This window comes from Corythoichthys intestinalis, chromosome 5 (genome assembly GCF_030265065.1).
Source record: "Corythoichthys intestinalis isolate RoL2023-P3 chromosome 5, ASM3026506v1, whole genome shotgun sequence".
Lineage (NCBI taxonomy): Eukaryota > Metazoa > Chordata > Actinopteri > Syngnathiformes > Syngnathidae > Corythoichthys > Corythoichthys intestinalis.
Genome location: NC_080399.1, coordinates 50,841,992 through 50,865,419, shown reverse-complemented (window position 1 = coordinate 50,865,419; position 23,428 = coordinate 50,841,992). Strand labels below are relative to the sequence as shown.

Genomic DNA, 23,428 nt, shown 5'->3' with positions numbered 1-23,428 from the left:
AACAAAAGTTCCAGCATCATCACCTTGTCCAATGCAGATTCTTGACTCATCAATGAAAATAACCTTCATCCAGTCGTTCACAGTCCATGATTGCCTCTCCTTAGCCCATTGCAGTCTCGTTTTCTGTTTAGGTGTCAATGATGGTTTCCTTTTAGCTTTCCTGTATGAAAATCACATTTTTCTTAGGCGATTTTCCACAGTTCTGTCTGTTCACATACCTTGACTCCAGCTTCCTCCTATTTCTTCATTTGTCTTGTTGTACATCCTCTGTTTTCAAGACATAGGGCTTTTAGTTGTTTGTCATCACGTTTGGATGTCTTCTTCGGTCTACCAGTATGCTTAACTTTAACAACCTTGACATGCTGTTTGTACTTGGTCCAGCTGTCTGTGAACAGCCCACATCTTTGGTAACCATACGTGTAGTGTTACCTTCTTCAAGAAGTTTGATAATCCTCTCCTTGGTCTCAAGAGACATCGCTCTTGTTGGAGCCATGACTCTCGTGAATCCACTTGGTCCAGCAGCCCTCAAAGGTGTGATAACTGCAGTTTTTAATGGCTGACTAACGAGCAGATCTAATCTGAGGCAGGGGCCCAAATTAAGGAAAGGAAACTGACTTGGTGGGTCTGTATTTTCTACTCAAAATGAGTGATTCCATATTTTTTTGTCTTCAGAATGGAGATATTTATTTCCCTACACTTGCTCTATTAAAGTAACATTTACTGACCACCACAATGTTTATCATTCATTTATTTTAGTATTTCAGAATGCCAAGGATGTGCACTTTTGAACTAATTCATTATTTTTTCAAGCTTTTTATCAGAGTTTGTCCTACATAATAAAATGTGCGAGTGGGTGCTCCTCCGAGACTGGTGATTCCATACTTTTTCCAAGGGGTTATATATGCCTAAGGGAGGTGCTGGTTTTGGTTTAGGTCACTAGCGGCTTTGGTTTTGAAAATATTTGAATTTCACGTTTTTGAAAATAGGCCCACTATGGAACGGCCTCGCGTCCCGTTTACCGTCAACTGATGATGAAGTCTGTGGATAATTTTTTTTTACACGTATACTGTGCAGAAAATAATTTTAGAATATTTTTGGTTTGTTGTGTGCAGCAAGATTTTTACTTAATGTAAAAATGTGCTGTGACTCAGAAAAGCTTGAAAAATACTGCTATACAGTGTTGTCGCTTCAAAATGTGAAGGGACCTTGACATGCGGTTGCTCGTATTTGCAAACCCACAGAGAGGAAGTTGTGAGATTTCCTATTTTTAACTTGTGTATGTTCAAGTTTTCTGTGTGCCTGTTTGTTAGATATCTAAGGGCTGAAGAAAGAAACAAAGAGAAAGACTCATTTGAAAGAAAAACCCTTTTGAAAGATCAAACATTCTACTAAAGTCCGTACTTTTTAACAGTTCACAGCAGTACATCATTGTGGTCAGGTAGTACATTTACTCCAGTCTAAGAGCGAAACCAACTTCATTTCCACAAGTACATAAAAGGTCACGTTTAGAAAAACTTTGGGTAATCACAGCCACCAACTTCTTGATTGTCAAGAGAAATAGATTTTAGGGAAGTGACGTTTAGCCCGGCAATAAAAATAAAATGGTATGCAAAAGCTAAATTAAAAACAAAAAACAGATCGACACGTCAGTGTTCTATCAAACCAATTATTCTACTGTACAGAGAAAACGACCACAAACAAATATTTAGCTTTGAAAAACCAAGTAAAATTTAAAACCTTTTCATAGATTATGTGTAAATACATTTTGGCACTAAAGAGGAGCTGAATGCTTTTTAACATTGCTGTAACAGAGACAAGAAACTTGGGTTTTGAGCACATATCACAAAAACTAAAGCAGAAAACATGCACTGACATGATAGGACTGTCTTCTGAAAATGACAAGATTTTGATATTAATAATCCCTGAATTATTGAGTATGTGTTGCTGAACCAATTGTACATCTTGGATGAATAATAAACAAATGAGAACCCTAGCATAATTACATTTTTTTCCAAAACTGTGCCTGTGTCCTCTAGCCAGAATTTAATTAGTTGTACAAAATGAGCAAAACGTAACAAAGCCAAATATGGGCTTACTCAATTAAAAGCTAACATTGAATAATTAACATATATAATATATATTCATTTACGTCATACTCTGTTCTTTTTTAGCTAAAAATCCAAGTTCATCCCTAAACATCAACTGTATAAAATTCATTGGAAACGGCTTGGAAAAAGAAAAAAAAATTATCACAAAAACACTAGAGCAGCAGCCATTTGAACACATCAATTTGATCGCAATACTTACGGACTTTATGGAATTGCTAATGTCAAAATGGCTGCTGCGTCTTTCCGCACATAGCGAGGCACATACATGCGATAGTTTTAGAGGGTAAAAACCATAGCAGCACAAAAAACCATTTGAACAGCACAAATGACAGCGAGAGAGGCGTTCTGTGTGACGCCGACTACTCAGGTGTTGAAAAGCACCTTCTTAATGTAGGCCACAGTGGAGACGTTGAGCAGCATGTTGACGTGCTCATTCTCAGGAAGCTCTTGCAAGGTCACCGCTTGTTTTTGCTGCCCGGCCCAGCGCTTGCATTGCGTGGCGCTCAGCAGGTTGACCGTGCCGTCGCCATCACCCATCACTACGGTGGGGTCCACATCGGGGAACTTTGAGGTGTACTGGTAGGCTTCGGATGTGGGAACGCCAGTGCCGTACAAGCAGTGGACTGCCACACCGGGCGGTGTTAGGTCGTAGAGCAAAGACTCCGTGTCCTGACGCATGAGCCAGCCATCCTCAAAACCGAGGTCAAAGTAGAGTTTCTTGTAGTCCATCACGGTGTAATTAGTCGTGGGTGTCTGGATCAAAACCTGAATTTGGAGGAAGAGTTACCATATTTTCTGGACTATAAATCGTATACAGCTGTATGAAAAAATAGCTGAACCTTTTCGAATTCCTCACATTTCTGCATAAAATCCCCATCAAATGTGATCTGATCTTGATGAAAATACAGTGTCTGCTCTAACTAAAACCACCCAAACATTTATAGGTTTTCATATTTTAATGAGGATAGCATGCAAACAATGACAGAAGGCGGAAAAATAAGTAAGTGAACCCTGTGCCTAAGGAGACTTAAAGAGCAATTGAAACCAATTTTCACCAAACAATTTAAGTCAGGTGTGTGCCCAATCACTGATGAGTGGTTTAAAACTGCCTTGCCAACTATAAAACACACACCTGGCAAGAAATGTTGGTTTTGTATCCTTTCCCAGCTTTATACAAATCAATCTCTAAAAGTCTGGATGTTCATCAATCAATAGTCAGAGAAGATGTCTACAATTGAAGAGAGTTTGGCACTGCTGCTTCTCTCCCAAGGAGTGGCCGTTTACCAAAGATGATTCCAAGAGTTCAGCGCAGAATACTCAGAGAGGTAAAAAAAGAACACGATAGTGTCTGCTGAAGACTTACAGACGTCACTGGCAAAGTCCAATATCTCTGTGCACACATCCACTATATGTAAAACTATGGCCAAGAATGGTGTTCATGGGACGACTCCACAGAGGAAGCCACTGCTGTCTAACAAAACATTGTTGCTCATTTAATGTTCGCAAAAAGGCACTTGGACACTCCACAGAAGTTTTGGCAAAATATTTTGTGCATTGATGAAACCAAAGTTGAATTGTTTGGGAGTAACACACAAATTCATGTGCGGATGAAAAATGGAACAGCTCACTAATATGATTTGGGGCTGTTTTGCTACCTCAGGGCCTGGACAACTTGCAATCATTAATGGAAGAATGAACTCAAAAGTTTATCAGGATGTTTTGCAGGAAAACCTGGGGCCGTCTGTCAGACAGTTGAAGCTAAAAAGAGGATGGATGCTGCAACAAAACCATGCTCCAAAACACAGAAGTAACGTAAATCAACTTCAGAATGGTTTCAGTAGAACAAAATACATGAGCTGGAGTGGCCAAGTCAAAGTCCAGACATTGAGATGCGATTCGTGCCAGACATCCCAGGAATCTGACTGAACTACTGCAAGATTAGTCCTGGTCAACGTGCCAGACCGATCTACAGCTACAGAAAGCGTTTTGTTGAAGTTATTGCTGTGGGGGCCACAAAATATTAAATGTGATGGTTCACTTACTTATTTTCCTCCCTTCTGTCATTGTTTGCATAGTATCCTCATTAAAATATGAAAACCTATAAATGTTTGGGTGGTTATAGTTGAAGCAGACACTGTTTTTTCATCTGTGTGATTTTGAAAAAGGTCAGATCACTTTTGATTGTGATTTTATGCAGAACTGCGAGACATTTCAAAAGGTTCAGTTACCTTTTCATACCACTGTAAGTCGCTACAGGCAAAAAATGATAAAAAAACAAAAACAAAACACAAGGCAAAGCGGTTGAGATCACTGGTCTAATCTCCTTTCGTGGCACAAAGCACACACGTACCTTATCTTTAGGCCAGGTGTGGGCATAGGGAAGCAGCCAAGAGGTGGACACAGCCGTCCGTTGCTGAGAGCGGATCTTTAGTGGTCTGATTACCGGAATGCCGTTATTGTCACCTGAAAGGCACACAGACGGAATCTTATTCGCAACATTAGACGCACAGGAAACAAAAGAATTGAACATTTGTTATTTCACCTGAGGTGATGACACGAAGCGTCTTGGCCACGCCAGCCCATGGTGGTCCAAGAGCGACAAAGGCTTTGATATATTTGTCCTTCCAAGCTTGAGGCTGCTGGTTGAGGAAGTACAAAGTATACATGTTGCCCATACTGTGGGCGATTATGACTACGGGTCCGCCAGCATTTTCTGCCATCTCTTCGATCATTTTCTGTAACGCTAGGAAGTAATCCTTATTTTCGTCTGTAAAGAATGGAATGAGACACCTCAGCATCAAATTTAAGAAGTGTATGCACGATTATAAATCATGTTATGTGTGTGTTCTATGGCTGCAGCTATCAATTATTTTAGTAGTCGATTAATCAATGATCTAGTTAGTTCGAATAATCGTATAATCGGCTAAGGGGAACATAGAAAAGCCTCAAACGGTCTAAAAAAATTAATAAGGATCAAAGTACAACAAAAGAAAAATTGGCTAACTGAAATCCAAAATGCTAACTTTCTTTTTTTTTTTTTTATAATGCTCTGAACAAATAGTTTAAAAAAATTCACACAAAAAATGGCTGATTATACCAATAAAATGAATTACGAATGCATTAAAAAAACAGCGCAAACAAAATCTTATCTTATGTTGGTCTTAAGAGTGAGCAGCTGGATTCAGCCATGTAAAAGGAGTTATGTCATATTCACTGTCGCCACCAGAGGGCGGTGTATCCACCCAAATCAATAAAACTAATGCAAACACTTTCAAAACAAACCATTACAACGCCACTTTAATTAAACGAATACTTGAAGCAGCAAAATTTAATTTTAATCTCTTTTCTAATCGAATTACTCGAGTTAATCGATTAATTGTTGCAGCACTAGTGTGTTGTACTTACTAGGTGCTTTCCTCCAATCATAGGGGGCTCCTCTCACGTCAACACCCCGCGTGTAGCCCCAGTCCACCATGGCCTGTACAATATTAAAGAAATACATACCTAAAAGGCAAACAAGACATTTAGTGGCATGGAAGAATTGTTCCCTTTGCTGTATTTTTTGAGAGGTTTTATGCTGTGATGTTTTACTTGACACACAAAAGGTCAGTTCATTCATGTGCAATTAGCCACTCACTAAAAAGAAAAGTTTAAAAGCTGACACTGTTATGCTGACACATCAAGACATGCTAGTTGCTTTCACAGAATTACTCAGTAGTGACAACAACATTAGGTTAAGTACACATATGAAGATTGTGTGGCGTGACTATCCTGTGATGTTGGGTATGTGTTAAGCTTGATGCTCCCTTCACTTGAGCTCAGATATTGACAATCATAAATATTGAGCCAGGTCATTAATACCGTATTGGCCCGAATATAAGACGTTTTTTTTGCATGGAAATAACACTGAAAAAGAGGGGGTCGTCTTATATTCGCGGTCTAGACATTATAACCATTCATGACGCTAGATGGCGCCAGATATCATTGAAGCGATGTTCTGTCATGAAAGATCTCAGCTACTCTCCCCATTCACGAAGCTAGATGGCGCCAGATATCATTGAAGCAATGTTCTGTCATGACAGATCTCAGCTACTCTCAAGTTTAACCAGTTTGTATTATTTTATTGCAATGTTTTTCCTTGTTCAGATTTGTTTCAAGACTACAGTTTCAGTTAGACTTCACTTTGATGGTTAATTCAGGCATTGCAATTTTGTTGTTTTATCACAATAGATTGGTTTATTTACATTTCAAGAACCAGAAGGCATTCATTTACGAATGTGATTGCACTTTAGTTTACATATTTAAATGTTCGGATATTAAGATTTGAATGAGGCAAAATAAAATGCCTTTTTTCTCAAATATATGTTATAATCAGTAGTTTCGGATGTAATGTAATTATTTTCTGTATAAAAATTAATTTGGTGTTCAAAAAGTCTTTTTTCAAACTTGAGTCTTGAAAAAGAGTGGGTCAGTTTATAATCAGGGCCGTCATATATTCGGGCCAATACGGTACAATCACACATAATTATGCGTGTGGTCAACAATTTGGCCATGTCACCGTGACTTTGATGGGAAATGAAATAGCAATATGCAACTTGAGATATTACCCTAACTAAAACAATGATATAGTGGTATTTCATCTTTATGAGGAACAAATGAGGAGAAATTATTCTAGTGCTGCAACGATCAATTTATTAACTGGAGTAATTCAATGAGTAAAAAAAAGCTTCGAATCATATTTTGCTGCTTCGAGGATTCGTTTAATTGGAGTGGTGTTGTAATGGTTTGTTTTGAAAGTGTTGCATTTAGTTTTATGCATTCAGGTGGACAGAACCCAGATAGCAGACCGACGTTGAAAAGATGCTGGATCAACATTCCGCTGTCGATCTTATATCGTTGAATCAACATCACTTTTGCACCCTCTTTTAATGTTGTTTCAATGTAGAAATCCTTACAAAACCTATACGTCATTTCGATTATCAATAATATTGGAACAACGCTGAATCAATGTTGTTTCCGACCAAAACGCCCGCTCATCCATAATTAAATGACTTTTCAATCATATTTCCCGGTCAATCATAAATCCAATATTTCTCATCATTAGTTCATCAACTATAAAACAATGTTAACCCAACCATTGCCTGACATAGCTTAGAACAACGTTGTTTTAATGTTACTTGGCGTCGAAAATTTCGATGTCAACCATACTGATGATTTTGATGGAAAGTCCATGTTTATTCAATGTCGGTCTGCTATCTGGGAATTCATCTAACATGGCTGAATCCAGCTGCTCCCTGTTAAGACCAACATAAGGATGTACGTTTTTGTTTGAGCTAGTATGTTTGTTTAGGCATTCCTAATTTAGTTTAGAAGTATATTTTGCAGGTTTTTTTGCAGGAAAATGTGTTTGAACAATTTGTCAAGAGCATTGTAAAAAACAAAACAAAAAATAATTAAAAATTAGCATTTTATAGCATTTAAGATAGCGGATTTTTGCTACGCAAGTTGGACAATTTTTGCTCTGTTGGACTAAGATCTTCATTTATTTATTTTTATACTGTTGGAGGGCTAAGGTCAGGTATTTCTAATTTATTTTTAAATGCATTTTTTTGCTGTTGTGAAATGAAAGCTCAATTCTGATTATTTAGAAGAAATGCTCAGATCTTTTATATTTGCATTTAATGCTCTTTTTAAGTTCAATTTAAGCAAGCCAAAATAAATGTTATTGCAGGCATAAACAGTTGTTTCTTTGTTTTACATCTCCTAAAATTTATTCAGCTATATTTCTAATCCGATTACTCGATTATTTGACCTAATTGATAGATTAATCCAATCCCTAAATCATCGATAGTTGCAGCCCTAAATTAATCCATAGGAAATTATGTTAAATAAATCCTCTCTTTAATGTTTTAAGATTAAGACCAGCAAAATAAAAATGTAAAAATAATTATCATAATGAAAATATTTATTAAAGTGTTCATTTTCTGAAAAGCTGTGTTACAGCTACTGTAATTTTAAAGCACACTTAAAATCCCAATCCCAAAAGACCAAACAATAACTTCAATGTCAAAAGATAAAGAACAAATAAATGCATTAATGCGCTTATAATTAAATACACCCTACAGTCCAAAAATTATGTATTCTATTTTTTGGACTATAGACTAATCCAAGCCAAACGACTAAAAGTACCCCTTCCGCCATAGCTGGGGTGTGCCGCCCACAGCACACACAACCAGCAGATTCTGGAGTTGCCAACCGTCCATTGAAAAACGGGATCGCCCAGTATTCAGAAACAAAAGTTCACGTCCCGTTTTAAGCTAAAAAGGGACGCTTGCTCAGTCCTGTATTGTCATGAAAATCAAACATAGTGTTTTATTTGTAGAACCTACGAATACTGGTGTGGTGCTTTTCAAGAATATGTAAGGGAACACCCCCCCACACACACACTTCTGTTATCTGACAAATGAGCTGACAGAACAATGACACTACCGCTCATCCCATTGGCCGAGACAACACAGAGTGTGGGAGAAATAATGTTCAAAATGATGATCATTTGTTTTCTTGTTCTTTTCTGAGTACTTTATTTTCACTATTTGCATTATAATTTTGTGTTCTGTCTTTTTTTTTTTTTCGCATTTTCACACTATATTTGGAGTAGGGGTGTGACAAAATATCAAAATGGTGATATATGATATTAAGAGTGTGACAATATCTCGATACAGCGATATATCGCGATATTTTGCAACCCGATTGGTTATCGATATGCTCCCGCCAAGTATCGATACTTTCATTTGACCTATTGGCCATTGGATGCTGTAAACTGCTAAGTGTTTGTTGAGCAATTCCTTGGGAGGTCCCCCAGGGGCGCTCAAGATTGGCGGTGAAGGTAAAGTGCGCACAAGTTGTCTAGAGAAGAAGAGAGGAAGCTCCAAGTGGGTTGAAAAAAATAAAAAAGCTTTGTGGGAACGGTGGAGGAAAAAGTGACAAAAATACTGCTACAAATCGCACATGTGGACACACTTTAGATTTTACACCAACAAGAAAGGAAGTAAGGTGAACAGGACTTTGCTGTATGCAAGAATGGTCTAAGAAAAATAAGGTTTACTGGAAGCTGGTGAAGACGTGGACACGGATTTCTTCACTGCTTCGCTTTCATCACTTGATGTAAGAAAGTTTTGCTATGTCATTGATTTTTTAATTTACATGTATTATGTTGATAACATTTAGTGTTGAGTGATATAAAATAAACCAGGACCCTAAACTGGATGAAAATGAATATCGAACAAGCCTACATAAATATACTGATTTGTTTGATATTATTTGAGAACAACTTTCCATCTAGTTTACTACACAAACTATTATTACTTCCATTTTGATGCAATAAGCTATAAAAGTGGTTTGAATAGCTTCCAAGATATATAAGGTGATGTGCATGATAATTAATGTAGCCTACATATTAAAAATAGTTCATTATTGCATTTTTAATTTCTATACATTCAATTCATATTTTTTTTTAATTCACTCAATACTTCCAACACAAAAAAAAAAAATCAGGATTTCAACTCAAAAGCTATTAAGTAACTAATATTTTGTTTTGTTTTGTTGTTTTTAAGGTGAGGAAAATTGTGAGTCCGACATCTCAAATGCTGAAGCAAATGGTGGAAATGCTCAAACCAATGCTTTTGGCATTGAAGGTCAGATACGAAGAAAAGACCCACCGATTTTATCATTGCCCCACTCCAAGATCAACTGCTAACACCTACAGCACTGTTAATTTAAAAAAAAAAAAAAAAAAAAAGAAAAAAAAAAGATTTAAAACTTTAAACAAATTAAGGGTGCCATTCATCATGATCTCTCCAAGAGATATCAGTGGTTGTGGTTTGTTTCCTCTATATGTGCAGATACACAATTTGCAGTAGATTCATATTTTACAGCAATGTTGCACAGAAAAGGTGTCACTGTTTAATAAATGACTCAAACAGTACTTTTTCTATTTTGAATGTTTTTTTTGTGTGTGTGTGTTTCAACAGTTATATCATAGAATATCATGTATCAAATTTCTGACCAATATATCGATAATCGCTGTATCGTAATATCGTAAGATAATCGTTATCGTGAGCCTTGTAACGTGAATCGTATCGTATCGTATTCACTCCTATATGATATATCGTGATACTTTGTATCCCGAAAGGTTATCGATATGCTCCTGCCAAGAATCGAGATATCGTTTTAAAAAGGTGTCAATGTTTTAAAAAAAAAAAAAAAAAAAGGAACCAACAACTGCCTACCAAAATCTTCCACCATCATATTGTCTCAGTTAACTATAAGGCTGCCATTGACGGTGCTCGAAACCCAATCCATTTAGACTGGGAACGTTCGTTCATTCAAAACCAGAGCATTCAGTCATTCTGTCACTTCCTGTTCATTTTAGGGCATTTACAGGTCATTTCCTGTTGAGTTTGAGTCGCTGCCTATTCATTTGGGTGATTCCCATGTTACTTCCTGTTCTGTAACTCATAATAAACAGGAAGTGACCCATAAAATACCCCAGAATCAACAGGAAGTAATTGAAAATCAACAGGTAAATGATCTTAAATGGCCCAAAAGTGCCTCATTGCCTGGCATTGGCTGCCACTGACGGCCATAGACGTTCAATCCATTTGAAGTGGGAGGGATTGCTGCCACCCTCCCAGTTTAAATGGATTGGACGTCTACTAGTGATAAACTCATTCCAATTCACAGCAGAAGCTTGTTTTTCTGTTTATTAGTTGTTTGTAGAATATCCTAGAATATCCTAGAATGATTTCCTGACCGATGTATCGATAATCGTTGTATCGACATATCATCGTTATCGTGAGCTTTGTATCGCAAATCGTATCGTATCGTGAGGTACCAAGAGGTTCCCACTCCTAATTTGGAGTGATCATTTGCAAAACTTATTTCTCAGGAGACTTTGAACACACCTCAGTTTAAAAAAGCATTAAGAATACATTGCCAATAATTATTGTTTTTCGATGTGCTTATATCACTCAAATATGCACCTAATTCAGGTTTGAGTAAATTATACTGTATTACAGTTACGTACTGTATGAATAAGAAATCACTTTTCACATACAAAAAAATAATCAAAAGGTGACGTTTATCAAGCCAGCCGGCTCTACCAATCCCTTATTTTTATTTTGAGGGAGTTGGCAACCCTAGGAGCAGCAAACATTACTGTTTACATTGACGGACACTGGGCTGCTATTGAGGTGTGTTTACACCCCAATAACAGTGGCCACCACTAGAGAGCGACGTCCACAAATCTCTACTCTGATTATTCTATAAAGCACTCCAGATTATAAAGCGCAGCGTGCATAAATTTATTTTCAAATATAAGGCACATTAGTGCATCAATGTACTGCATTTGTCATTTGTTTTTCATCTTTTAACATTGTAATTATAGTTTTATTTATTCACTGGAAATATACTACTACTACTACATACTACTTGCACTTGGTTGTTGTGGCCAAGGTTTGTTAAATCGACACATAAGAAACCTCAAAATCAGGGCTTCCCCATGAATTTTTTTAAATGTATGGATGGATTTATTGAGCAGGATGGTCCGGCGTTGCTCAGGTGAAAAAGTGAGATTTGGCATTTTCTATGATAAGTTTCAGAGTTTCAAATCAAATTTCCGCACTAAATGGAGGCCTACAGACATCAAACCCATCTACACTGTGTAAAAAATCGTCAAAATCCGCCCAGCTACACTGAATTTGGTTGCCATTGCTACTTCAAGGAGATAATTGGATGAAACTTTACCCATCGAAATCAAATCAGGTTTGGAATGCTTTTGAAAATTGCAATCGCAATTTCAAAAAGGATAACGTAAAGTGCTCATTTCTAATCAAATAGAAATTGACATAAAAAAAGTAATAATAATTTTAAAAAAAACAATAAAAGCGTAAAATATCCCCGACCAAAAAAAATTGCGCTTTGTTCTGTTATTTGAGTAGAGTAAAAATAAGCACAGATTTTTTTTTTTTTTTTGCCAACCAGAAAAAATTCAGGTCTGAAGGGGATAGGGAACGAACACACATACACACATTCCATTTATATATAAGTAAAGATTTATTTATTATTTGTTGTATTGTTTTATGTATGGGTTTGATAAATGAAGATTGTTTCTTATAAGCACCCGGAGCAGCTATGCTCGGGCAAAATAGATCTGTGGTCATTAAGCACCACCAGAATTGATACAAAAGGTGCACTGAATTATAAAGCGCACTGTCAATATTTGTGAAAAAATAAAGGATTTTAAATATGCCTTATAGTCCGACAACTATAGTACGCTAGATGTAACGAATCACTCACCTTTCAAAAAAGTTTAACCATAGACTTCATTACCTATTGACCTGACACTTTGTCATTCTTTGCATCACGCCTTACCATAGGGGGCCGAGCTTGAAGTTTCATTTAGTAATAGTCAGCCGAAGACGGCACGCGGTCATGTCAAAGCCGGGTTTCAGCTTGGATTTTTGAACAACTACTGTACTGTACCGCATACAAACAGGAAGGATTGTCTCAGGAGTGATCTGTTCGAGGATTCAAGGTAAATATTATATTTTCATACTGTGAAAGCATTTTGAAACATGAAAAAAAATCAATGGGAGAAGGGGAACTGCTACGGCATTTGGGTCATTCTTCGACGTATATACGTAAAATAGATGTGTAACATCCCAGTTTTTAGCTCTTTTAACAAAAAATTGAGACAGTTTTAACTCCATATCTATAAAGAATTCAGTGATTGAAGTAAAAAGCTCTTGGCTGTGGACTTGTTGTAAGGCGGCACCACAGTGAACTTAAAGACGAGCCACACATTCGCCATATTTATGTAAAATACATGCTACCTGCACGGTTTCTTTTGCTTTTAAACAAGAATCAAGACTGTTTTACGTATACATCTATAAAAAATTCAGGGATTTAAGCATTTATTCACAAGAATTTCAACATAAAAACCTCATTGTTTTGCTACGGCGGCCATATTGGATTTTGTATGTCTAGATTTTATTTTAGACATTTCATGCGTCCATATTAAAAAACAATCAGCTTTTACGTGTTTTATTGTATGTAATATTTCAATCTAATAAGTTTCACTGTAACACCATGGTCCTACATCAACCCCTACGCCGACGGCAACAAGCAGATTTTCATCTACTTTGACCCCGTGCACTTTTGGAAGAACATCTACAGCAGCTTCCACATGGTATGGTGCTCCCCAGGTGTCCTGGGGCTGAAGTAAGTGGCCAGCATTATTCCCTTTATAAAAAACATAACTCAAAACACCTATCTTTCTAAAAAAAACAAACGTGTTTTTTAGGAGCCTGAGAGGATGAGGACGGCCCGATTTTCAAGCCGGAAGGTGCTGACCAAGTTGGAGAACTACAAGTCTGTCAAGGCCGGCTACAAGTTGACCCAGAAGGTGCTGGCGCACGCTTCGATCGAGAAGCAGAACGTAGGGCTCATCATGGCGGTCGTCAACCCTAACACGGTCGCACAGGCGAGGAGGAACACAGGGACACACAGGGCCGATATCCTGGAGATGTTACAGAGGACAAGGGAGACCTGGAAACGGGCCTGGCTTTCCTCAAGTGGCCATCGCTCCCCATGGCCCACATGGCGTCCACTGGAATATCGCTGTGGGACTCCCTGATGTGCAGGAAGCACAAGAGCACCTGCTGGAGTTCCTGGCGGTCCCTCTTAATCAAGGATGTGACTTCAGAGGCAAGGAAGAACAAGGCCTTGGAGTGGCCGGCCGGCAGGAAAAGGAGCAGAGTCGAAGAGGGCAGAAAGGAGACGGCGAGGAACAGGGACTTGTATAAGTCGAGGTGACCAGAAAACGCAAGGCATAGAAAAAGGCTATGTATACGCATTTTATATTTACAGTATGTTTATTTAGATTTCATACTTGCATGTCACTTTTGAGATTTTAACTTATCCTGCACTGTAAAGGGATGCTCCACAATTTTATTGTATAACTGTATATGATAATAAAGGGCTATTCTATTCTATAATAAGTTGTGATTGTACCGTATTGGCCCAAATATAAGACGGTGTGTTTTTGCATTGAAATAAGACCGAAAAAGTGGGTGTCGTCTTATATTCGGGGTCTAGACATTATACCCATTCACGACGCTAGATGGCACCAGATATCATTGAAGCCAATGCTGAACTTGAGGAGTAATGTTCTGTCATGACAGATCTCAGCTACTCTCGTTTAACCAGTTTGCATTATTTCATGTTTTATGTTTTTCCTTATCCAGATTTGTTTCAAGACTACAGTTACAGTTAGACCTCACTTTGATGGTTAATGCAGTTATTGCAATTTTGTTGTTTTATCACAATAGATTGGTTTATTTACATTTAAAAAACCACAAGCCATTCATTTACGAATGTGATTGCACTTTAGTTTACGTATTTAAATGTTCAGATATTAAGATTTGAATGAGGCAAAAATAACATACTTTTCCTCTCAAATATATTGTTATAATCATGTGTTTCAGATGTACTGTAATTATTTTCTGTAAAAAAAATTAATTTGGTGTTCAAAAAGTCTTTTTTCAAACTTGAGTCTTGAAAAAGAGGGGGTCGTCTTATAATCAGAGCCGTCTTATATTTGGGCCAATACGGTATATAGAATTTATTAATAATCTATTTACATACTATTTACAATTGATTCTGCATGTTTTCCTCAAGTATTAAGTTTCTGAAGTTAAATTGAGTGATTTATTAGCTGTTGAAAACATGCAGCAAAGAAAAAATAAAGTTGCTATTTTGGTCAAAAACATATATGATATGTTAAATATTGCTATTGATCCTGAAAATAAAGGTGATTATCTCTGCATTTGGTGATTTTTTTTTGTGTGTGCATCCAGTGTAAAAACTGAGACTTGTATAGCCATTTTAAGTTGTGTTATACTTCTATAAAAATAATTAATCGGGATTTTATAAGGGAACGACAATAATTTTTTGATGCCGCTGCTCATGGAGACTCATATATGGCTAAGGTAGGTGCCCGTTTTGGTTTTAGGTCGGTAGCAGCTTTGGTTTTGAAAATATTTGAATTTGAAGTTTTTGAAAATAAGCCCCCAACGGATTGGCCCCGTTTCCCATGTCATGTCAATAGGTTATGAAGTCTATGGTTTAACATTAATTTCAATGCATAAATGCTGCCTAAAGTTGTGATTTTACTTAGGTTTGTCATACTTGTGAAAAAAAAAAAAAACTTTCTTTTTGGTCAGAAGTATTATCTTGCATGTTATTACGTTAACAAGTGTAATTTGAAAAATCCATTTTATGTATATTTGAGGTACCTTTTTCTGACATTTAGATTTGTTTGACTACCTTAGACAAAGAAAGAAAGAAACTATGGAAAAAAGGAAGAATTGAAGAAGGTGGCAATAGTTTTTAAATGGTACTTCATGAGGATGATTATGATAGTTTAAAAGCTAAAAACGGACTTTCATTCCTTCACACTCACCAACACTGCGTTTACTAGGGTCCAGATACTCCACCGAGTATGTGTCTCCGAATCCTGGCACGCTGATGTTGACGCCGGGTGGCGACGAGGTAGTGTGTGTGGTCCTGTTGTAGATCAGCCTGCGCACACACGCACGTAGGCAAGTTCATAAGGAGAACTTTGGTCTAAGTTCTGAATCTGTGGTGCACGACCGCCACAAATACACAAACCAACAGGTTAACTGTTAACTGTTCAACTTATTTTTTGTTTTGTTTTGACATTATAATAAATTTTTAGATCGGTCGTTTACGAATTTTGGTGGTGTACGGAGGAAAATACAGAAAATATTCAGCAAGTGTTTTCATCTGAAAGTAGCAATACTGGTACTGTAACAATTATACTTTCCATACAATATTGTGTGTAACTCATTACTGCAATGTAATATTACTACGCTTAAGGTAAATGTAGTAGTTATTCCCATAATAAATGTATTCCATAATTTCTATGAAACCTTATTTTGTGCTGCACAAAAAAAATGATTTTTGATTTTTTTAAGCTTCGTTGCAACCACTGCTATACTAATTACTTTAGGTATAATGTTGGGACAGCTTTGTTAAAATTGGGCTATAGAAAGCTTTTTTTCTCTCCTTCATACATTTTCGAGGTAACATTGGGATTCGGTATCAGAAGATTCTCAAAAATCAGGTGACTTGGACTTGTATGTATACAGTGGTATGAAAAAAGTATCTGAACCTTTTGGAAATTCTTACATTTCCGCAAAAAAACATCACCATCAAATGTGATCTGATCTTTGTCAAAATCACACAGTGAAACAACAGCGTCTGCTTTAACTAAAACCACCCAAACATTTATAGGTCATATTTTAATGAGGATAGTATAAAAACAATGACAGAAGTGGGAAAAGTAAGTGAACCATCGCATTTAATATTTTGTGGCCCCGCCTTTGGCAGCAATAACTTCAACCAGACGCTTTCTGTAGCTGCAGATCAGTCTGTCACATCGATCAGGAGTCTAATCTTGGCTCATTCTTCTCTACAAAACTGCTGTAGTTCAGTCAGATTCTTGGTATATCTGGCATGAATCACTGTCTTTAGGTCATGCCACAGCATGTCAATGGGGTTCAAGTCTGGACTTTGACTTCGCCACTTCAGAACGTGTATTCTGTTCTTCTGAAACCATTCTGAAGTTCATTTATTTCTGTGTTTTGGATCGTCTTGTTGCAGCGTCCATCCTCTTTTTAGCTTCAACTGTCTGACAGACGGCATCAGGTTTTCCTGCAAGACATCCTGATAAAGTTTTGAATTCATTCTTCCATTAATGATTGATGATGAGTTGTCCAGGCCCTGAAGCAGTAAAACTGCCCCAAATCATGATGCTCCTCCACCATGCTTCGCAGTGAGGATGAGGTGTTGATGTTGGTGAGTTGTTCCATTTTTCCTCCACACACGACATTGTGTGTTATCCCCAAACAATTCAACTTTGGTTTCATCAGTACACAAAATATTTTGCCAAAACTTCTGTGGTGTGTCCAAGTGCCTTTTTTGGAACATTAAATGAGCAACAATGTTTTTTTTTTTTTAGACAGCAGTGCCTTCCTCCGTGGAGTCCTCCCATGAGCACCATTCTTGGCCATTGTTTTACATACTGTATCGTTGATGTGTGCACAGAGATATTGGAATGTGCCAGTATTTTCTGTAAGTCTTTAGCAGACACTCTAAGGTTCTTTTTTTTTTATCTCCCTGAGTATTCTGCGCTGAACTCTTGGTGCCAAAATCTCTCCATTTGTAGACAACTTCTCTGACTGCCGATTGATGAACATTCAGACTTTTAGAGATGGTTTTGTATCCTTTCCCAGCTTTATACAGATAAGCAATCCCTGATCGCAGGTTTTCAGACAGCTCTTTTGACCGAGCCACGATGCACATCAGACAATGCTTCTCTTCAAGACATTTCTTACCAGGTGTGTGTTTTATAGTGGGCAGGGCAGCTTTAACCCACTCATCAGTGATTGGGCACACACCTGACTTAAATTGTTTGGTAAAAATTGGTTTTAAGTCTCCTTGGGCAGAGGGTTAACTTACTTATTTTCCCCCTTATGTCATTGTTTGCATGCTATCCTCATTAAAATATGAAAACATAAATGGGTGGTTTTAGTTCAAGCAGACACTGTTTTTACATCTGTGTGATTTTGAAAAAGATCAGATCAGATTTGATGGTGATTTTATGCAGAAATGTAAGAATTTCCAAAAGGTTCACATACTTTTTCATACCATTGTAAATATGGGATCAGGAGATGTGATGGAAAATGTCTAACAGAATTCTCAAGTGAGGACTATTCCATGGATGCTATTTGGACTGTGAATAAATGTGAAAACCATGCAGGTGACCTGCTGTGGCAACTCTAAAAGGGAAAGGGACAGAAATCACTTCCTTAAGAGTAGACAGTTTCAAATACTGGTTATTTCTACTGAAAGGTTATCAGCAAGCCAATCCAAAATGAAGGAACTTTTGTAATTCACTAACAGCTGTTGTACCGGTTTTCTTGTTTTGTTGACCTATTCGCAAGTGTTATGGATTACTTACCTCTCTAGCTTTGTTTACAATTCTTCTATTGGGAAAAGCGACCTTTGGAAGGCTAAGCACAATGCAGATGGCTAAAGGTTCGAAGAGTTTGTACGGTTTAAAGGAGAGCGTAAGGCAGGGGTCAGGAACCTATGGGTCGCGAGCCATATCTGGCTGTTTTGATGAGTGCATCTGGCTCTCCGCCAACCTGTAATTTCAAATGTGGAACTGGCCGGCTCCCTTGACATGAATGAGCTGTGATGAGCTGATCGCGCATTCACACATTGATCTTGGAGACGTCAAACGTACGTTGCAATGATACACTTCAATTTGGTGCCCATCGGTGGTTTCGGAATTGCACGGAGATGGGCATTACAGAGCTCGCCTCGCACGTTACATCTTGCTCAGGCAGCAGCGTGGCTGTAAAATATAGTATAGGAGTATATAAAAATGCGTAGGGGAAAATTAAACCATGAAAGTGAACTGTGTGGTACCCCAAGTCACACAGGCCGGTGACCGGTTTCACTTTCATTACTTTCTCGCCTGTCAAATTGTCACCACTTCTAGGAGAGTGGGACTCACAAAACTGCTGCCTTGAGAGGCTCTACCTGTCTCGGCTACTGTGATGCACAAAATCCCCTGGTTGTACGTGGTTGTGGTTTCCACTTCCAGGAAATAAACGCAACGCCAATCCATGTTTCTATTTGTTATTTTCCAAGTGGTGAGTGCGCAACTGAGCAACGATTGTAACATCTCAAGTGATGATGTTAGGCTTTCGTTGTTGTTTTCTCAAGATTTTTTATCAATCACAACTAAGTGACTATATAATATATTGTATATACACACAGAGATACAGTATAAACACACACTCAGTATGACTCTTGGAATCACATTTTAGAATATGTTGGGTGTTTTGGCTCTCTCAGTCAAAAAGGTTCCTGACCCCTGGCGTAAAGTGACTGGTGTCAATACCTTATGTTGTCCATCCAGCAGTCAATGGCAACAGGTACTAGCTGCTCCAAGTTGAGCCATAAAGTGAAGAAGGTGTCCGTCTTCTTGTAACAAATATAATGAACCACGCTGGGTTTGTCCAATTTTGCCTCCAGCTGGTTTCCTAGGTCCCCTGGAACTGTAGTAAACCAAAAGACACAAATATGGAGATTAAAATAGTAGTGAAAGGTCCAATTGGACATAGAAGATCAAGGTTAGCAGCATTGTCATGTTGAAAACAATCACCAGGGAAATTTATTTACCGTGCAAAATTGGATTTCTTGAGCTTTCGATCATTTTCTGTGTTCACATTGACATTTGACCATTGATGGCTTTGAGTCCACGTGGCCATTTGTCTCACAGACATTGATCTTCAACTATATGCGAAAATGTTCTTTGTGATCACAGGGGGAAATTTGGGTTCACGTCCAAAAATCATCCTATACAGTATTATGATTAGAAAATTTCTCAGAAAAATATTTAATCGGTAATCTAAACACAGTGAGTACATGGTTGATGACTCTAACTACAACCCGTAGCAAAAAGTATCATCAGTCTCGGACGAGAACTCACTCATACATTCATATACTCAGACATTTTATCATGTAGAACAAACTCAGATAAAAAGCTTGAAAAAATAATGAATTAGTTCCAAAGTGCAACTCTTTAGCATTTAGAAACACTAAAAGAAATGAATAAAAAACATTGTGGTGGTCAGTAAATGTTACTTTTATCTAGCAAGTGCAGGGAAATATGTATGGAATCACTACATTCTGAGGAAAAAAAATATTCAATCATGAGAAACAAAGAAATATTAATCAAAACACATCTCTAGTATTTAGTAGCACCACCTCTGGCTTTTATGACAGTTTGCAGTCTCTGAGGCATGGACTTGATGAGTATCCTTCATCAATTTGGTGCCAACTCTCTTTGATTGCAGTTGCCAGATCATCCTTGCAGGTCGGAGCCTTGCTGTGGCCCAATTTTTTTTTTCAATTTCCACCACAGGTTTTCAATAGGGTTGAGATCTGGGATATTTGGAGGCGATGAGATTGTCAAGAGTCAAGAATCTGCATTGGACAAGGTGGTGATGCTGGAACTTTTTTTGGTGTTGTTCCAGTGAGATTTACAAAGATGACTGCCTGAAGAAAACATCAAAATTCCCCCAGTCCTTGATTATATGGGGCTGCATGTTAGGCAAGGGCACTGGGGAGATGGCTGTGTTTAGATCTTCAATAAATGCACAAGTTTATATTGAAATTTTAGACAGCTTTCTTATCCCTTCAATTGAAAATATGTTTGTCATTTTCCAAGATGACAATGCATCATGCCACAGAGCTAAAACTGTTAAAGCATTCCTTGGAGAAAGACTCATTCAGTCAATGTCATGGCCTGCAAATAGCCCAGACCTCAACCCTATTGAAAACCTGTGGTGGAAATAGAAAAAAATGGTCCACAGCAAGGCTCCGACCTGCAAGGATGATCTGGCAACTGCAACCAAAGAGAGTTGGCACTGAATGGATGAATACTCATCAAGTCCATGACTCAGAGACTGCAAGCTGTCATAAGAGCCAGATGTGGTGCAACTAAATACTAGAGATGTGTTTTGATTGTTATTTCTTTGTTTGTTTCTCATTATTCCATTTTTTCCCCCAGAATGGAGTGATTCCATATAATTTCGCTGAACTTGCTCTATAAAAGTAACATTTACTGACCACCACTATGTTATTTATTCATTTCTTTTAGTGTTTCTGAATGCTAAAGAGTTGCACTTTCAAACTAATTCGTTATTTTTTCAAGCTTTTTATCTGAGTTTGTTCTACATGATAAAATGTCTGAGTGAGTGCTCGTCCGAGACTGGTGATTCCATACTTTTTGCTCGGGGTTGTATGAGCTTATCCTGACCTCATGTCAACAGATCATGTAGGCAGAAGATAAGAGTTCCACAAACTCAACCGCACAAGTAAAAAAGTATGGTAATGGTGTTTTAACACCTACACCGGTCTAGGAAGTGAAAAAAAATCACATGATGTATTTGTGCAAGATGAATGAAGGGATTGGCTACGAATCTCTCAAGGAATCCGATTGGTTGCATATCAGCAGTCTTATGATGGGGACTGGTAACCATTGTTTTTTCACGTAGAAAACGACAATTTGTTTAAATTACAACACGCCATGATATTACATTGCGTAAATGTTTGTCAAAGTGATTCGCCGAAGTTAATATGATACAACTTCACTTAATAGTAAAGTGACACTTGGTTCATCCAACATATTGTACAGCTTGTACTTAAAGAAGTGTGAAGTGGAAATAACACTTACCGAGGACGACTGGGTGTCCCGGGGATTGGCACGGCTTGTTGCCGCCACATTTTCCCACGGGTTTGCTGGAGCTCCTTCCACACAGCAGCCACAATAACAAACCGACTGTGAGAAGCGAAAAGGCGTTGACCCGCTGCCGAGCCCCCATGTCACCCGATGTCTCATTTAGGCATTTAGCTCATGACGCTAAAACGCCGCTCGGCAGAGTCACTTAGTTCGTCTGGATTCTGGAAGCTTTCTTTGACGTTGTTTTCCTTGAACGGCGATGATGACGCGATCACGAGGTTCGTCAGAGAAAAACAGAACGTAGCGATCCCATCTGGTATCGCAACTTCAAGCAAGGCGGGGGTAATCGAGTTCAGAAAAGTCGATCGGGAGTAGGGTTGCAAACTCCCTGAAAAAATGAACGGAAACCTCAATGGGAGAGCCGAGATAACTGTCACCCTTTAATTATTTTCCTGTATATGAAAATTTATTTATTTGTTTATTTATTTTATCTATTTATTTTTAAACCTGTCCTGTTCTGTTCAGCTGTTTGACACGGAGAATGGGTTGGTCTGAACAGTTTTAATGTTTCACATTGAGAGCATGACATACTCCCATTGTGATCATTCAATATACCTCATTAATTATGACAAAGCAGCGAACAGGTATGGGGTTAAGGGGCAACGAAAGAAAAGAAACACATGAAAAGAAAGAAAAGAAACACAAACAATAATAAGAAATATATTGAACGCCTACACTAACTATGAATATGTCGGTGCTATCGTCAACTAGATGTATTTCCGGTTGACACCATGTGGGGGGCCTGTTGTCCAGGGAAAGATGGAGAGTGGGTTGGGAGAGTCTATAAGCTAAGTTATTGGGAGGGATGGAGTGTACACAAATCGGCTCTGTGATAAAGAAACCAGAAATCGTGTGAGTCCCTTGTGAGTGTAAGCCCGTCGGCAACCTACCCTACGACACCCCCCCACCCGCCAATCACGGCACTGGGACCCCCACCCGGGCGCACTCAACCACATCCAGCCGCGCGCAAGCCCCACCAAATACGCGACCGCCACGCAGACGAGCTGGGACGCCACCCAGGGCCACAGCCTCCACCCAGCCAGCCCGGGGAGGGAGGTCAGCCCATTCCTCTTCCCGTAGTCCAGCAAAGGAGCCATCGTCAAACCCCCGGGACCCAGGGCGGTCCCCCAGGCCAACCGGCCTTCAGGGATGGGATGAGAGGACGCACCACCAACCCCACGTCTGCCCACCCAGCCCACAAACCACAGCCGCAGCTCCCAAACCGGCACAGCACGCCACGGGACCCCCCAACGGCCAACCAGGGCAGGGCAGGGTCCCCCGCCGGGGCAGGCCACACCCAGCCGATACACCAGCGTCAAGCCAGCGACCCACGACAGAGTGTAGGGCGGATAGCCAGGCAGAGAGGAGGGGAAGGCGGAAGCAGGACAACGCCGAGGAACCGCCCCGACCTCCCCCCACTCTCGCGGCTGGGAGCCCAGGCAGAGGGGAGGCCACGCCCTGGGAGCCACGCCATAGAGAAAAAGTGTGTGACCCACCTACTACCCTATTACTTTGGCTGCCAGGTCCCCAGCTGGCAGCCATTACCCAGCACCGTGATGGGGTTGTGTGGGGAGGGTAGTGCAATGTATGCAATAAAATAGAAGAGCTCAGGTTGGGGCAGTGGGACCGCTGCATGGAATTTTTACCCAGCCGCCTGTCCCACCGCCCTTTGCTGGAGCTCCCCCATTGATTTAAAAAATATATATATTATTATATTAAAATAATTTTACTCGAAACTGAATGAATTAGGTACATATTGGAGTAATATAAGCACATGGAAAAACAATAATTATCAGCAATGTTTTTTTAATACAAAATACATTAGAATTAAATCTGTCCAGCTAAATTTAAAATTGTA

At 38.8% G+C, this 23,428-nt stretch overlaps 1 protein-coding gene across 2 annotated transcripts; it reads right to left on the bottom strand.

Annotated features, from left to right (window-relative positions):
* Window positions 1-1,389: 1,389 nt before the first annotated feature.
* pla2g15 (phospholipase A2, group XV) lies at window positions 1,390-21,816 on the bottom strand. Of its 2 annotated transcripts, XM_057836582.1 has the most exons (7): window positions 21,505-21,815; window positions 19,165-19,321; window positions 15,631-15,749; window positions 5,514-5,612; window positions 4,651-4,875; window positions 4,459-4,571; window positions 1,390-2,873 (listed from the first exon to the last, which is right to left on the bottom strand). In XM_057836582.1, the coding sequence occupies exons 1-7, from the start codon at window positions 21,650-21,652 to the stop codon at window positions 2,472-2,474; spliced, it is 1,263 nt and encodes a 420-aa protein (XP_057692565.1). In that variant the 5' UTR covers window positions 21,653-21,815; the 3' UTR covers window positions 1,390-2,471. The 2 variants fall into 2 exon arrangements, with proteins under 2 accessions (XP_057692565.1, XP_057692566.1); XM_057836583.1 differs by lacking the exon at window positions 5,514-5,612 and having other exon boundaries at window positions 21,505-21,816.
* Window positions 21,817-23,428: the final 1,612 nt, after the last annotated feature.

What these genes read in the sequence shown, in the direction of transcription:
- pla2g15 (XM_057836582.1), bottom strand. Translation starts at nt 21,652, where the DNA reads ATGGGGGCTCGGCAGCGGGTCAACGCCTTTTCGCTTCTCACAGTCGGT. An exon ending in CCCTAGTAAACGCAGTGTTG is followed by an intron (nt 5,613 to 15,630) that starts GTGAGTGTGAAG and finishes TTTGCCTTTTAG; the next exon opens with GTATGTATTTCTTTAATATT. An exon ending in TGATTGGAGGAAAGCACCTA is followed by an intron (nt 4,876 to 5,513) that starts GTAAGTACAACA and finishes CATTCTTTACAG; the next exon opens with ACGAAAATAAGGATTACTTC.